General features: G+C 35.2%; 3 protein-coding genes across 4 annotated transcripts; 2 read left to right on the top strand and 1 right to left on the bottom strand.

Moving 5' to 3' along the window:
* Nucleotides 1-2,464: 2,464 nt before the first annotated feature.
* Nucleotides 2,465-5,487, top strand: LOC132181242 (squamosa promoter-binding-like protein 18). Of its 2 annotated transcripts, XM_059594368.1 has the most exons (4): nt 2,465-2,774; nt 2,987-3,407; nt 3,517-3,653; nt 4,455-5,487. In XM_059594368.1, the coding sequence occupies exons 2-4, from the start codon at nt 3,022-3,024 to the stop codon at nt 5,081-5,083; spliced, it is 1,152 nt and encodes a 383-aa protein (XP_059450351.1). In that variant the 5' UTR covers nt 2,465-2,774; nt 2,987-3,021; the 3' UTR covers nt 5,084-5,487. The 2 variants fall into 2 exon arrangements, with proteins under 2 accessions (XP_059450351.1, XP_059450348.1); XM_059594365.1 differs by having other exon boundaries at nt 2,465-3,407.
* Nucleotides 5,488-7,592: 2,105 nt separating this feature from the next.
* On the bottom strand, nt 7,593-9,528 carry LOC132182590 (uncharacterized). Its single transcript, XM_059595878.1, has 2 exons — nt 9,188-9,528; nt 7,593-7,984 (listed from the first exon to the last, which is right to left on the bottom strand). Exons 1-2 carry the CDS (start codon nt 9,337-9,339, stop codon nt 7,906-7,908), a joined length of 231 nt encoding a protein of 76 aa, XP_059451861.1. The 5' UTR covers nt 9,340-9,528; the 3' UTR covers nt 7,593-7,905.
* Nucleotides 9,529-15,506: 5,978 nt separating this feature from the next.
* On the top strand, nt 15,507-16,040 carry LOC132183331 (uncharacterized). The gene has a single exon (XM_059596742.1). The coding sequence runs from the start codon at nt 15,523-15,525 to the stop codon at nt 15,862-15,864; it is 342 nt and encodes a 113-aa protein (XP_059452725.1). The 5' UTR covers nt 15,507-15,522; the 3' UTR covers nt 15,865-16,040.
* Nucleotides 16,041-17,911: the final 1,871 nt, after the last annotated feature.

Below are 17,911 nucleotides of genomic sequence, written 5' to 3'. Positions count from 1 at the left end.
TTTTTTTCTTCTTTTTTTTTTAAAATTTTTTTTTTTTTTTATTTTACTTTGGCCCCTAAAAAAATTTAAGATAATCCAACCTCCTTCAAAGTAAATTCTTAATTCCATCCCTTCAGAGAATAGGTATCTGATATATCATAGTGCTCGAGCATTGTGTATTAGAAATCTATCATGCCTATAAGAGCATCAACTGCATGTCTTTTTGACCCACCCATGATCATATTCATATATATATGGTACATCTTAAAGAGGAAAGAGTCTATAGGAAAAAATTAACATAAAAGAAAAGAGGGAAGAGGTTATAAAGATTCTACTTAAAAGCCACTCCAATTGCTCGGGAAAATCACACGAACGAGAGAGAGAAAAAAAAAAAAAATAATAATAATACAGAAAAGACCCTCTTATCAATTAAAACGCTGCCGTCTAAGTAACATGTGTTGGTGAGTGTGAGAGTGTGTGTGTTGCACTGCCTAATAAATAACCTACGTACCAACAAGCAATTATAGCATGACCAAATTACCCAAATAATACGAAGGAATAATCAACACAATCTGTGAGGAATTAGGCCACTTTTGGATACAAATTTCGTGTAATGAAGTTGCCTAATATTGCATGGTGCAATAAACAATTTCATATGAGAGAACACTCAAACTTTATTTGCTCGGACATGTGCTTAAATAAGTTCAGAAAGATAAACATGATTGGCAATTTTTGACACAACCTACCAATCTGACACGAAATTAAAGATTTAGGGTTGTCCTTTATAGTCTTGTACTCATGTTTGTGACATGCATCGCAAAATTTAACACGAACTCAATACAAAATTATAGAGCTATATATGATTAAAGGGTTTGACCCGTTTAATTAAATAAGTAGGGTTAAGGTTGACCAATATAGTTTTATACGTATGCCTTGACATAATTCAAACATAAATTACCACCCCCAATAAGACCTATGCGCTTGAATAATGCAACAAGTCCCTCAGAAAATGATGTGACTATTAAAATTGCTATTGAAGTTGTGATTGATCATTATTAAATTTTGACCAAATAATAATTTTAATAAGAAAAATTTAAGAAAAACACAAAAAAAGAACATATAAAATTACTCCAATGCGCCTACGTACCCCGAGCAGGCTGCTCATTGCGGGCGATCCCCAAAAAGGGACACGATAGCTTCCAAGATTTCAACACACATTCAATTACCTACAAGACAATTTGGTGGTTGCCGTCCCACTTGGGCTTGGGCTAAGTGGTAGATGAGTAGACGGAAGTGGGATACAGTTAAAGTCGATCCAAAATCTTATCAAGCAGAAGTAAACGAAAGAAATTTTAAAAAAAAGAAAAAGAAAAGGTTAATCTCTCTATAGTCTTATCCTGGCAGCAGATTTAATTGCTTTTATAAAGATTGATGGAGCCCATAAAAGGTAGTTGAAGCTGCAAGGAAGCAACTAATTAGTATAGCTTTAACAATGGGCTATGCACCAAAGCCTTTACACCGAGAATCTTGTCGAAAGTAGCAAACCAAAATAGCAAAAGTCACTTGTGTTTAATAACACATATTACCCATGTCAGCAAGCCTAAAGAGAGATTCAGCTGCTAAATAATTAGAGTCGATCCTTAGTTGATAAGAAAGATAATTATGCTGTCTGTTTCAATGAAAAATTATATTTAAATAAATAAAAAAAAATTGTTTAGGCCCAAGGATGGGGACCAACCACTTATTTCTTTCTATAACTATTATTATTGTTAAAGTATTTTTTTAAAATAATTGTTTTTATTAATTTAATTATAAAAAAAAATCATATTTAACCTCTAAGTTTTTATATGATTTGGATTTACTCATTGAATCTGTAATTTCAAGATTAAGGTTCTTTGATTTTGTCTGAATTTCAAATGGAATTTTTTATCACATTACCGTCAAATTAACGAATTACCATCTATTATAGGTGTCTCATTTGACACCTCAACCAAAAACACCACCATAAATAAGGCAAATCCAACAAACTCAACAAAGGAAAAACAACAAGCACGAGTTAATTTTAATATCTAATGTTAGCTTAGAGCAGAGGGTGAATCCCAAAACCATGAGAATGACTTTCGTCACACTTATGTATTTATTCTGTGGTGAATAATGCAAGTTTCCATGTCGTTTACAGGATTTATCAAACAACATGGAACCAAATGGACACTTGTCATTGATTGCGAAACAAAAAACTAAGATAACAAAATAAATAATGTTGTTGCTGGCTGCCTTCTAAACCTTCCCTCATTCTATTTTGTACCCATCTTCCACTAGGACCACACTACTGTTCTTTTATGCATAATATAGATAAAAAAGATGGATGCAGCATTACCTGTCACATCCTTTGCTATAGGCTTTTCTTTCCATTTCTGTCATCTTTCTCTTTCACATTAATTGTTAATTTGTTGGTTTTCAACAACTGCTGTTTCGCCAAATTTAAAAATCCAACTAGGCCTTGAAATTAATGGGGACAAACAGGAAAACAACACAAGTTAAAACACAAATCTCAGCAAATCTCCTCTCAGATGGGCCTTTCTTGCAGAAGTCTGAGGCCTATAAAATATAGAGTTTAATGTACTCTTCCTGTCCCTATTGCTCATCAATAATTCAAACTTTGAGCTCTGTCTTTTCTCTCCTGGAGGGAACAGGGATATTGGAAATTCATCTGCAGTTTTCACTGAAAGTGAGTAAAACTGCTCCCTCTATATATGGCATATGAGGCTTCTACACCCAAGCAGGGAAACAAAAAGGTTAAATATTTTGTTCTTGTCATTCTGTTTTGACTTTATTATTGTTGCCACCAACAATTTGCAGAAACTGGGGTTCACTGTTCTTGATCTTTTGCTTCTACGAAGCACTCATTTCAATTAATTCCCTTTTGACCAAAAGCAAAAAAAAAAAAATCCCATTTTTTTTTTCATTATGCTTAAAACTATTCACTTTTGAGGAGTAATTGTTGAAGGAGAATAAATTGTGAAAGAGCTTTACTCGCTTGCGATGGACTGGGACTGGAAGGACCTCGGATGGGATTCAATTGAGTTGGAGGAAAAGGAGGATAGCAGCCTTGCAGGCCTTGTTGGCTCCAGTGGATTTATGGTGGACTTGAAGCTCGGTAGGATATCTGATATGGAACAAGAGAGATCTGCAGATGGGTTGAAGGACCAAGGGGGCTCAACAATGGTGTCATCACCTTCAGGGCCATCTAAAAGGACACGTGTGCTCAGTGGGACTCAAAATTTTTCATGCTTAGTTGATGGATGCAAGGCAGACCTCAATATGTGCAGAGAGTATCATCGCCGCCACAGGGTTTGCGAGCGCCACTCGAAGACCCCAGTGGTGATTGTAGGGGGCAAAGAGCAGCGCTTCTGCCAACAATGTAGCAGGTATGATATCAGAGGCTTGCTTTTGATTGGCAAGGAATTTGTCTCAATTTTTTCTTGATTATGTATAAGAAATTTCTGTTCGATCATTTGGGTTTTTCAAGTACTGTAGATTCCATTCCCTGGGGGAGTTTGATGATGCGAAGAGAAGCTGCAGGAAACGCCTTGATGGACACAACATGCGCAGGAGAAAATCTCAGCCTGAACCCCTTTACCTCAGTTCTGAGCACTTTCTGTCCAATTACAAAGGTTTTGGATTCTTATCTCAGTTCTAAGAATTTTTTTATTTTCTTCTTATTGTCTAATTTTAGTTGGAGATAATCACGGGTTAAATTTGGATTGGGTTTTTTTGCTTGCTATTTAATCTTAAGCTGAAGATGAAATTTGAACTACAGAGTACACTTCTTCTTGTCACTCTCCATTAGTATAAGGAACTTTGCTGAGCTTTTTCAGAAGCTTCCACAGTTCATTGAGTCACATAGGAAAGTCTCTGATTTATTTGGCCTGCTGTGTATGAGTGGTTTTAGGGAGTCCATCTCTTACCACTATGCTTATGGTATTGCTAAGTCTTAAGGTGAAGTTGCACAGCAAAGTTTGCTCCGGTGTTTTGGTTTGAACTTATAATCTTTGCTTTGATATCATGTTAAATCACCACATATTTCAAAAACTTAAGCTAATAGAAAAACGGTAAATTTAATCTTTTAATTTATATTTTAACAAATTATACAAGTCCCTCGAGTGAACCTGGACCGGCCAACTTTGGAGTCACTAGTTACTAGTTTGCTATTGTTAAATCACCATTTATCTAACATGTGAAACATTTATTTTAAATGGGAGGTGAATTTTGGAGCCATGGTTCGAACTTAGGCCTTTTGCTTCGATGTTGTGTTAAATCACCATTTTATCCCAAGAGCACGCCAATAGAAAATGATGAATTTAATTATTTAATTAGTACTTTAACAAATATTAACGAGCATTCATAGATAACGCTCCAAAAAAAAGAAAAAAAAAGAAAAAGAACATTCATTGACATGTCTTTCTGTAAATCAGGCCCTAGAATCTTGCAATTCAGTAGTCCACAGATATATGCAACTACTACTATGAGAAGTAGCCGGCCTGGGATTGCCAGAAGTGAAGCAGAAGCTATGATTTATAATCATCATCACCGACGCTTGCCTATTACTGATGGACACAGTCCTCCCAATTCCTTTGCCTTCATCTACAATGAGGAGAATAAACTGTTCTCTTTCTTACAGGAAAATGGCCCTAAAGGAGGCAATTATCAAGCAGCTTCTGAGGCTTCTGTCTACCACCCACTTCCTAATAGCATTGCTTCATCAGAAATTGAAAGGGGCGGCCATAATATGTTATCGGCGGCCGCCGCTGCCGGCGGTATAACACAATCCATTGACTTGGGTTGTGCTCTCTATCTTCTGTCATCACATCCAACACAAACTTCAGCAAGAAGTTTGAGCCACTTGGTGCAGTCCAGTGTGAGCCATCCAATTCAATCCTTGGACTCAGGACAGCAATCTAATGGAGTGGCTCAGTACTCCTGCTCTCATGGCATAAAAGACAAGCCTTCTGCAGGCCTAGTTTTTGTTCCTGATGCCAATGAAACCAACATATATTGCAGTGGAATGTTTCAAGGGGCGCTTGATGCGTTGTTGGAAGGTTAGGCCTCAAGAAGGCTTCCTATTTGGTGGGAGTAATCAGCTCCTGAGGTAATTTCCTGGTTGGGGAATGTTGACTAATCTTTCTGCAGCTTCAATAAACTAATGCAAACTCTCCCAAAGCTTTTAGTTGTGGATTATTGTTGACTTCCTTTCCCCACAGGGGAAAGCCTGGATTGTCTTGAATACTTGTGTTGTGTAGGTCGGGTGTAATGAACTGTCCATATTGTACGGTAAGAGCGCAGGTAGACTCCACCTGTCCAAACTGGCGGAGATCTACCTGCCCTCTCACATGAATTGCTGTTTGTTTTAAGAGGCATAGTAAACTCTATCTATGCTATGAAATGCATTTTCCTGATTGTGATTTTGGTCCAACAGCTGTGTTAGAGTTCGAATTCATTCATAAAATAAACAATTGTTTCAGTTCTTACTATAATTATGTGAACAATAATTGTTGATGTGATTTATGTTTTTTTTTTTTTTGTATAGATAGACTTGTGATGACATTGCATATTAGAACAATAACTGTTGACGTGATTTTTGTATATATGGCCCTACAGTGACATATCATATTATGTTACATGCTGATCTCACAAAATGTCATCATATGAAGAGACGTGTTATGTAAGTTATGACTAGGGATGAAACCGAAATTTCTCATATCAGAGGGGTCAAAATATAATATAAACCAGAGATTAAACTTAATTTTAAAGCATATATATATATTAAGAGAAATATTAAAATATGGTGGCCATGCCCACTGGGCCCCAGATTTTGTCCTTGGTTATCATAATTGATGATGTGATATCACTCGCAATGTTTTCTATTTATTATATTATATTGTTTGAATGCTAAATCTATCTATTTCCCATAGTCTGATTTGATGATAACGAAGGGGAAGAATAACATTGAACAGTTCTAAAAGTTTAATGACTAAATTAAAACAATCAATAGTTTAAAAACAAGATTAAAATATGACACAAAGTTGAAGACTTAAATCATGTTTGACAAATGAAAGAAAAAAACATCATCTTTTTTCATTTGTTTACCTAAGGTAAAAGTTGTGTCGCTCTATTAGAATGTCCCTGTTATTTCTTGACAAACAAAAAATACATAGCCGTGAGATTCAACACCTGAAATATTTTCAAAGCAGATGGCATAAGGGCAGAAGTTGAACAATGATGACTGAACGGCCTTCATTTCATGATTTAGATTAAATTTTATAGCATTTAATGGTATAAATGATGTCACATTATTTAAAATTTTAATAATGTGGTAAATATAAAATAGAGACTAAAAATAATTAGTAAAGCAAAGTTGGAGGTATATGCTTCATCTCCCAAAGCATCTTAAACCTCTATTTTATGTGGGCCTCTACCTTTAATAGAATAGAACAGTTGGTGATGTGTAGTGTTTTTGTAAGCAAATAATTTTCATATTGACTTGGGTTGTTCAGCCACTTGTAAGCAATATATAGGCCACAGATGCAGCGTTTCTCTCTCTCTCTCTGGTTGGGTCTTAGAATACCATTTCTGTTCTATCAGAATTTAAGGTCTCTGGTTTTGGAAAGAAACAAAAACACTACTATAGATATTAGATCTTTTCAAATGAACTAAAGTTCACAAATTATATTCAGGCCGGGTAAAATGTCATCGAACCTTGTGCTGAGCTTCGACAACTCTAGGCTCTACAGCAGGAATATGATCCTCTCTAATCTATTATGAATTGGAGAATATCACCTTGTGCTGAGCTTGGACAGCTCTAGGCTCTACAACAGGAATAGGATCCTCTCTAGTCTATTATGAACTGAAAAATATCTAGTTTATGGCTGAAATTTCTTTTTAAAAATCCTAAAACCACAAATAGGATACATGTCCCACTACAAAGAAAATAATAAAAATAATAATATTTTAGATTAAAAAATTAAAGGGTAACTGACCACCCCATTTTAGATGAGGTTAGCTTGAGAACCACCCCAATGGTTGGCCAGAAGTGGTTGGACTACCCCATTTTTTTTTTTTTTTTTTAGATTTGGCCTTAGGGGTCGCCAGACCACCCCCAAGGGCCCTGGGTTGGCTTGCCCAAGGGCCAAAAGAATTTTTTTTTTTTTTTTTTTTAGATCTGGGTTTAAGGGGTGGCCGGCCATTGGGGTGGCTCTCAAGCCAACCCCTTATGAAATGGGGTGGTCCGATCACCCCCTATGGCCAAGATGGGGTAGCCAGCCACCCTTTATTCTTTTATTAATTTATTTTTTTATTTTTTTAATATAAATTTTTTTTATTATTATTTTTTGTAGTGGGACATGTATCTTATTTGTGGCTTTAAAATTTTTTTAAAAAAATCCTAACCATGAACTGAATATTCTCCAGTCCATTATGGATTGCAGAGGATCCTATTCCTCTACAACATGGGCTCATATAAATTCGAAAGACTGGATATAATTATTGCTCGAATATTAAATGAGTCGTTTTTAGATAAATTCGACTCAACTCAATTTAAGCTCATGAAACAATACTGGTATAAACTCAACTCGTCTTGTTAAACTCGTTTGAGGAGTGAGCTAACACTCACTACTCAATTATAACCCTATTACAGGTCAATGTTATCAAGGGAGAAATAGAACTTGCTTTGTAAAACAAGACGCCTTTCTCTTTGTAAATACACTAGGCTAGAACAAAATTTACAAAAAAAAAAAAAAAAGGTGCAGAAATACGTTTCACCAAGACTTGTTCTAAATAAACCATCAAATATTTTAAGGAAAAAACTAAAGGAAAAAGAAACAAATAGGTAACTCTTGTAGACGACATCAGGCTACCTACAAAGACACTTCAGTGCTTGTCCTCCTTGGGAATGTCTTTTGGAGGAACCTTTGATTCAAGTTCCTTGGGAGTAGCCTTCCCTGCTGCCCTGCAAGATTCATCAAAAGTCATGTTAATGTGTATTTAGATGGAAACTACAACTAAAGACTAGTTGGAAACTACGTGCAAAAGAATGAGAGCAATGGGAGTACACTGCTGCTACGATAACAGCTAAACATGCATGTCAGAACCAGTCACCGAGCCCATTAAGAAGACCGAAGTTGGATCATCTAGTTCAAAATTCGTTTTGCTAGTTCTAACAATCATTGTTATATGCAGCGCTACTGCCCAAACAAGGAAATGCAGGTTTGGCTGGACAAGTCTTCTATAATATAAATGAAAAAAAATAAAACAAATCCAGAGCCGTGAATGTCTGAATGATGACTGCCTTTTGGCCCTTCCATTTGCAAAGGAAACAGAGACAGTAGAAAAGTATGCAAGAAATTTCATGAAAGATATGCCATAAGTTCAATAATTTGATACACTCCATATTGCACAAATCACTATGTTAAACGGTCTGCAATAGAAACAATTTTTTCAACACATCCCAAGTATTGATCGATCTAATAAGAATGAAAACCAGGAGCTAATCATGAAGCACATCACCCCCATCACGTAAATATCAAGAAGCTGACACGATAAACCGATAATTTAACCCTAAGTACATTCCCAACTAAGATTTAGAAGTAGATTACTACATTGCTATCTTACAATTAGCCTCCAGCTGAACATCAACCAGGCCTCCGCCATTGTTCCGTTGCTAATAACAACCGTCATGAGCATAAAAGCACAGGCGGCAATACGAGTAACTGTAACTCCCACACCCCCCCACCCCCAACCCACTCCCCCAATCCTAACAGAACCTCAAGCAAACACTTGGGGTTCATTCTACTCGCTCTAGTTGAATATCCCCCTTACCCACTACAAACGAAAACTTTCATATCCAATCAAAATACATCAACAACCTAAATCCCATAAACAGCACAGAAGGTTGAATCAAGTCTGGGATCTATAGAAAATACATAATTAGGAACATAACCAAATGCAAGACCTGAAATGGCCATTTTTCTGAACAACAACGCAAGGATACATAAAACCCGTTTTTAGTTTTCCTCTTCTTTATCATTCTCCATATTGAATACATACAAATATATTAACATAGTAAGCTGAAAATGATTCACAGTTAAAAATAAAAACTATTTTTTCCTCAAAAGATTTAGAGAAAATAATACATAAGAGGAGGTTTTTTTACTTGGAGGCAGAGGCCGATTCTTCTTCAAGCCAGTGGCGGATTTGCTTGACGTTGCGCCTGAAGACCGCCGCCGATTGCTTGACGTCGCTCCTTAGCAGCAGAATCACGGCGCTAACACCGGCCACCGTGAGTATGAAATTCGTCAACGCCATTTGGTTGTGCTTCTGGATCCGAGCCGAAGAGAAAGACGCACAGAAAAGAGTGCGATATCTCTATCTATTTGTAAATATTCACAGGATCTGCATATAAGGGTTTTACAGGGTTTCTTGTTGAAGAGAGAATATGCTTGGAGAAGACGATTAGATTGGATTTTGGGGCTCGTCTTGGCTTCCAAGTTCCAAGCATTGCCTAGCTCATGCTAGTTATTGGGCCCACAGACTCACGGTCTCGAAACTCTTCTATGGACTTCCATGATGCTTTTTCCACTGGCCCAACCCACGGTCTAAGCAATTTGACCAATTTAGTAAAATAATTTTTAAACGAGCATATGACTTAGCAAGAAAGACTAAATCAATGAAAAATAAAGAATGGTCTAGAAATGGTAAATTTGGTAGGTGTGAAAGATAATAAAGGGGTGGGGTGGATGAGGTTGAGGTTAATTTTAGGTTCAAGTCTTATCAAGTAAAAGTAATTCAATATATAATAGATATCCCTTTCAATTACGGTCAGTAGAACATGTCAAAAGAAGTGCGAACGAAGCAATGTAAAAGTTAACAAACATGACGATATTTCAATCCTTAAATTAAGTTTGAATGGGAGATTTTCTTAATATTATTGGTGGTTAATTTTAGGTTCAAGTCTTATCAAGTAAAAGTTATTCAATATATAATAGATATCCCTTTCAATTACGGTCAGTAGAACATATCAAAAGAAGTGCGAACGAAGCAATGTATAGGTTAGCAAACATGACGATATTTCAATCCTTAGATTAAGTTTGAATAGGAGATTTTCCTAATATTATTTGTGGTATTGTAATCGTGAAGCAAGAGTTTACTTCCTAATTAATTAAGATTTCTAAGTTCCTATGTATGAAATTATAAGTACACAGAATGATCCCGTGATTGGGCCAAACCGTGTTTGCTTGGTGGGTAATGTTGTCGCACCAAAAGGTAAACAAAATTGACGTAAATCAACCGACATTTTCATGCCATTTCAGGATATATATATATATATAAAGAAAGAAAAGAAACCATGAAAAAGAAGTAAGACAAATGAGTGGGTAAGTTTTTACCACTTGAATACAAAATCAAGTAATCTATATTTTGATCTAGCTAGCTTGTTTCCACAACCCCATATGCGAGAAATCGTATCTGATCCCAATTGTAGAATCAATAATAGCTAGAACAAGCCATATCTGGACCCTGGACCCTGGTATATATAATTATGTGGAATCAGAATTTCCCTTTTTCTTCAAAAGAAGGAAAAGGGGAAGAAAAAAGGATATAAAAGAATCCAGTGTTTTTTTTTTTTTGACATATATATGTATTATGGCATTTTCTTCTCTCGATCTCCCTGTTTATCCTTTCTAGTTAGTTTATTGAAATGTTGTTACTTGATTGATGACAAGAAGTAGTCGTGGGTGATATTCAAGTGGATCCATTCAATATACATCATGGAATTGTTAAATTCAAAGAAAATATTAAATTATATAATCAAAATTCCAACTCAAGATTGACACTATGCTAAGTTATTATTTAATTTTAAAACCTTAAGTTGATAATTAATATACGAATAATATCATGGTTTGGTGATGTAGAGAGTGAATGCGATATTGGCGCGGCTCAATCAGATTAAAGGACCCAACCATTGAGAGCTTTGATTTGATTGAACCACGCCAACATCATAATTAAACTCCACCAAATATTGGGGAGAAATTATTAATTACATCAATGAAAAGTAAAGTAAAATCCATATAAGTATAAACGTCTAGCTAGCTAGCTAGACTCCATCAATGTTGGAAGAAATAGAGATGCCCATGCAGCCATGCACTCCCGGAAATGGCGCCGACGACCGAGGACGAGAAAACATGTACGAGAAAGAAATTCCCAGAACCAGAAACAAGAAAGAGTGGATTTTATTTGCAAACGAAGCAACAAGGGGAAGAGGTAGTGTTGAAATTGAGAGAAGTAGTACCAAAAGAGAAGAGAGTGGATTTGCTTTATATAGGAAAGAAGGGAGAGCTATAGTCGTCTGTAGATGACAACTCGTTAATTTTGATTTGATAGATTAATTTGATTTTATAATCTTCACCTAATATCGTTCAGATAGTGTTTAAAGTTGTACCTAAAAGGTCCCACATATTTCAATTTCTACATATTTTGCTCATCAATTGTTCATTTTCATCACCTTTGTTGTCAGCACATCGTCATTTTTCTCTGGTGATCTATCCATAATGCTTGGCGCCATTGATTTGGCAATATTGAGACAAAGATATGATTTACACAATGTACAAGCAAGAGAGATTTTATTGTTCAACAATAATATTATTGATGTACCAGATTTATATATACTCGGTTAGCCCAAGTCGATGATGTAGGCTCATGAACCTATCATGGGTTCTGATCAAACCACGGAAGCTAACGTGTCAATGCAACAATTGCTTAGAAAACGCTAGAAGTGTGGCCATACTCCAATATTGATGGATGTTCCACATAAAGAGAGAATGTCAAGCCCAAACCATGGGCTCCGATCAAACCACGGAAGCTAGCGTGTCGGTGCAACGATTACTTAAAAAACGCTAGGAGTGTGGCCATACTCCGTTGGTGGATGTTCCACACAAAAAGATAACATGTTATTTTTACTCATTCTTGCAATTCTCGGCAGGTTTCTGACTATCTTTACTCATTCTTGCAAGCATTCATTGGAAGGGTCGGACTGTGCATTCAATTCCATCACCAATATTCAAGGTGTTTTTTTTTTTTTTTTTTGAAAGGCAATATTCAAGGTTTTAGTTTGTTCAATAAAGTGACCCGAAGGAATATAATAATTTAAAAGAAAAGAATATATGATAATCTAAAAAAATGATACCCACACCAAAAGGCTTAATAAGTCGAACGATAATCTCAGATCCACCCCATGTTCTGTTGTAGCATTTTTGTTTTTGTTTTTGTTGTTGCTTCTGAATGTACTTAAAATAATAATAATAATAATAATAATACGTTTGCTTGAGGTATTTTGATGACATTCCCAGGCCCAGGCCCAGGCCCGTTTTCTTATCAGAAAAGTTGTTGGATGACAGGCCCAAAGTTCAATGAATTTCTCTTCGTGTCATGGGTCATAACAACTCCAAAGTTCCAAAGTAGAATGGGTCTCCAAGATCAAATGACCATTGAGAAACGGTATAATAGCTCCTATTTGTGTCGTTTATTTTAAATGAACGGCATCACATAAAAAATAAAAAAATAGTTTGGGGGTGATTGTTTGGATGACCGGAAAGAATAGTTCAACTATCTTAACAGTCACCCCCCACCCGTGTGGTCAAAGAAAGTGATTCGGCCCAAACAAAAGGTATTATACCCCGTATAATACCTTACCCTAAGTAGTGGAACTGTGGAAGGGATCTCAATCAATCTCTATGAAAAAAAGAACCTATATTAGTGGGGGATCTGAGAGGGAGAGATCATACAGTTGTATTCCAATAAATTAATTTAGACGTTGGTGAAAAGACATGAAATTTCAAAGGATGTGAGATCCGATCGTGGGGGACAGTATGTAGTGTAGGGCCAATGAAGTTCTTTAATTAACGATTGAGACGCAGCAGCAGTCGTACAAGATAAGCAGAAGGACGAATATCTCTGTTACCAAATCAAGGTAATTTTGCAGAAGAACAGATTTCACCTCCAAAGTATCTAAAACTTAGCTTCAAAAGAAAGTTTAGATACAAAGCAGTTGCACTTTTTGGTCCACCAAAAGATTCTTGCTTTAGGGATCAAAAAGCAGACCGAGGGCTGCTGCCTGCTGGAGAGGAAGGACATTGTTGCAACCGTGTATGTATGTACTTAGTCAAATATACGATCTATACCAATTTTTTTACTGAGATATGAATACTAAGATGACGTAAGTTTTAATAAGCTTCCCGTCATCTTGGAAAAAAGATTTAATACCTCTAACATTTCTCAATAAAAAATGTTGCCTGAAATCATGGTGTGTTAGCTAAAATGAATGGCCAACTTCTTAAAATATTGATTAAATTTATATTTTCGTGTTAATTTAGGGTCCATTTGAGATTGTGGTTTCAATAAGTGCGATTTTAAAAATAGCGTTTTTAAAATCGTTACTTTTTAAAATCGTAAAATCGTTTGATAAAACATGTTAAAAAATACTTTTTTATTAAATATTTGTTATGCGAATTCATGATTTTGGTTAAATTCGCACTTTTTCAAATAAGCAACCCTTAACCTGCTTATTAAAATCACAGATTTTTTTTTTCTATTTTAAACTAAGTGCTTTTTAAATTGCAATACCTAACGCCTAACGCCTTACGTTTTGCGATATCTTTTAAAAACGCAGATTATTCTTGTAAAATCTCAATCCCAAACGCACCATTAAGCTTTTAAAATAAACGATGATTTAACATAGTATTAGCGTTAAAAGGTCCTAAGTTCAAATCTTGACTTCTTAATTTACCCCTAATTCAATTAAATATTTCATGCGTTGGATTTACCAATAAATTAAAAAAAAAAAAAAAAAATTATTTAATAAAAAAACAATTAATACCTCTGAAATTTGTTCAAGTTTCCAAGAACTCAAATATATTAGCTAGGGTCCAAAATCCAGAGAAAATTAGAGAACCCAAGAAACACCCACTTGTAGAATATCTTATCCTTGAACGTTCAAAAGCGCAACAACTTTATTGTTGTTAGTGTCTTTGTAAAGCAAAGCAAAGGCAAGTTGGCGCCTGCAGGGCAAGTAGAGTATCCTCTCCTAAGCCGTATGCTTGCTCCATCGTACAAAAGTAGAGTCAGATTTTTATTTATTTAAATCATTAAATTTACTATTTCTTATCAAATTTAAGCTATCGGGCGTTTTAACGTAGTATCATAGTAGAGGTGTGGAGACCCTGAATCTAGTTATCAAATACAAATTGAATCATGCCATTAAGTTCTGCATTTCCTGAAACATGAAAACTAGTCTTCATATTCCAGGAAGATGCTCACATGGGGGAAGGCAATGTGTTGAAAGGGACGCTGTTCTTATCTATACAATACATTCCCCTTTACTTTTCACTTTATAGTTCGACAACTTGAATGATCAATTTCAGATAGCATGATCAATTTCAGATAGCGAACACAGACATTTGTGATGTTGGAGGTTCCAATTTGATCTTTCAAGTTGATTGTCTCGAGTGGTGCAACTAATGTCTTATCTTGATCTATCCTCAAGTAGTGTAAAAATTAAGAGTTAAAAACACTCAAACTCAAGCACTATTGGAATATGATATGACTGGCTCTACACAATGGAGTTAGTGGCTAGCTCTCACAGTACTGCTCAATAGTACTCCATTCTACAGTCAAAAAGACAAATGTAAATTCTAATTCACCCTTAATCTTAATTGTTACTGATCATGGGGCAGTGGGTGAAGCTTTATTCTTACTTCCCCAAAATAGCACATTAATTAGGAGATGTTGCCATTTGGTAGGGATGGTAATATTTGGGGTTGTCAATTTTTATATTATTTATGAATCCAATACAAAACTAGCAACTAAGGTTGAAGGGTTTAACTCATTTAATTAAATGGATCGGATTATAGTTGACCTATATAAACTTCTACTTATGTCTTAATACAACCCGATTGTTACCATTTAACCTTTGTCAAGTGCCTAATTGAGGCTGTCCCGCATTAGATTTTAGACTTCTGCTAGCTGAGAACACCAGGAAATCCTCAATAATAGATGAGGATTTTACTCAATTTACTGTGCAGCCTAGCCCATGCACTGACTGCAGCGCTAGCTTTAATTTCATCTCCCAGAAGAAGATTCCATTAACTGTAATTGTATACAAAATATAAAGAAAATGCAATAATAGAGACCAAAAGTTCTCCATATCTTGGAAAGTGTTTGATAAACTATATATTGGAATATATCTAAAAAATAAATAAATAATAATGGAATCTATCAATATAACCCGTAAAATAGTCCTAAAAAGAAGATTATGCCTTGAAGATATTTAACGTATAGGGACCACAACCACAACACAGTCACGTTAATTTTCATGTCTATCTGCAGATATGATTTCAACACACAGAAAAAAGTAGCCTTTCAACTACTATATATAGACCTTCTTCCTCTTGTGCTGAACACTCAACATTCGAAATCTGATAATATATATATATTAAGATGGAAGCAAACCGGAAGCGTAGAGGGTTCCTCAAGGGGAAGCTGATGTCATTCAATAGAGCAGCACCCAAGCCTTCCTCGACTGTGCAATACACCAGCAAGGTAAAGCCGAGCCAGTCTTCTCCTTCAACTGCCTCAGTAGGATTCCTGTTCCAGCCCAAACAGAAGGTGTCTTTTATAGTGCCGGCCGCCGATAGCAGCCAATATGAAAACCTCTATGGCGTGGCTGCTGACGACGCCATCGATATGAAGGCTGGAATTTTTATTTCTTCTGTCCAAGAACGTTTCAAGCTTGAACGAGTCAACTCGGAGCGAGTCAACCAGTGTCAGGATGTGCAGTAGAGGCCACTTAGCTAGTACTATAATAAATTAAGCCTAATTAATGATTAGAAAACTAAGGTGTGCTGTATTTTTGTTCTATGTACTCCATACATACTTGGTAGTACACTACTTCATGTAATTGTTCAGGAAATTACAACTTTAATTGTGATTTGTCTATTTGGCCGTGTAGTTTTATGTTCTCGAGACAAATATATTAACAAATAATTTAAAATATAAAAATAATTTTTAAATTTATGACAATAACTCAAAACTAGTGTGATTTGGTGATTCGTTTTTAGGCTTTGGATCTCATAGAGGGACAACTGTGACTAGAGATTAAAGTCGTTAAAATATTAATTAAATGATTAATTCAATCATATTTTTTATTTGCTTAAATTTTTTAAATAAATAGTGATTTAATATAATATTACAGTAAATGTCTTAAGTTCAAATATTGTTTTCATCATTCATTTTCTATGTGTTGGGCCTTATTTATTAAGGAATTTGAAACCACGTGTGAAGAAGAATGTTAACTATTAAGATATTATTTTTTTTTTATCAATTTAAAATTTTAAAATAAGTGATAATTTAACAAAATGGGCACATTATAGATGCCCATATAAACCTTCAAACGAGTTACAACTCATCTAGGGAGTTGTACCTCCCCGAGACACGACCCATTTGTAGGGATACTTTGTTTTTTTTTTTCTTCAAAGCGGGCGAGGGGGAAAAGGGGAAAATTAAGGATTTCCTCCTAATTATCTTAACATATCTCTTTCAAATCATAGTGCCTCTGGGCTGCTGGCTCTAGCCTTGAGTTGTGTGTTTTCACTCATTCAAATTCAAGTGTATTAGTTTAGAGTTGTTTTATACTCACTCAAATATATTGGTTTACCCATGCATTATAGAGGGCTCCAAATGAGTCTCTTTGTCCATGCAAGTGCTCGAATAGTTCGAGATCTGTTCAGACATATGGGTATATATATATATATAGCTACAATTTGAGTAACTAATTATAAAAGATTCTTGAAGGTGCTCTTACCAATATTGATTGGTTTACCCATGCATTATAGAGAGCTCCAAATGAGTCTCTTTGTCGGAGTAGGTGCTCGAATAGTTCGAGATCTGTTCAGATATAGGGGAGTTTTTTTTTAGCAACTAATTGTAAAAAATTCTTGAAGGTGCTCTTACCAATATTGGCTAACAAAAAACGAATCAAGTTTTTTATTAAAAAAATAGTGCGATATACTTGTGAGATATAAACTATTGGGAAAATAAATATCTAGAGAGTTATTCATTATCACCATTATATGATATATATCGGAAGACTACAAAAAGTTTAAGGCTATCAACTTAGATTCGAATATATTATATTAACTACTTACAACTTGGAATATTTATCCAATATGGAGCTTAACCTTTACATTGGCACATGTATATTTAATGGAAACATCTTCTCTAAAAGACTAAAATGATGTTTTGGATTGGAGGATGCCCATTCCTTGAATGATTAATTTCTTATTAAGATAATATCAATGATTGATTCCCTGTCCAATAAGAGAGACTTGATCAGGAATAGAAAATATATTCTAATCTGATTTAAAAACTTGGGCAAGCATCTGCTTTGCTATAATCCTTTCATGAAGTAGCTTTGGCCTGCCCAATGATTAGTTATATATATCCTTTAACAACTTTAGCCTAACATTCCAACAAAGAACTTGGAAGGCTCAATAAGTAAAATAATGGAATAATATATATACAACCGTCCTTGCCAGTTCCCATTACTAGGGACGAGGTTGTGATGGCTATCCATTACGGATTAAAAAATGCTAGGTTTATAAATATACTTTACAAAAAAAAAAAATTATAATATAACGTGGCACAACATGATTAAATGAAAGGAAATGTTAGGTATTCTCATGGTGTTTTACTGTTCTCATGGTATCCTTCTAGTCTAAGGTAAAAAATTGTGGTACTTATTTCTCTCACTTAATTTAAAAAAATAATAATAATATTCACTTAAACTAAAAGAACACAAGAAAAACACTTAACATTTCGCCCGATAATC

The sequence above is a fragment of the Corylus avellana genome, chromosome ca5, assembly GCF_901000735.1.
Source record: "Corylus avellana chromosome ca5, CavTom2PMs-1.0".
NCBI lineage: Eukaryota > Viridiplantae > Streptophyta > Magnoliopsida > Fagales > Betulaceae > Corylus > Corylus avellana.
This window is presented reverse-complemented; position numbering and strand designations above follow the sequence as displayed.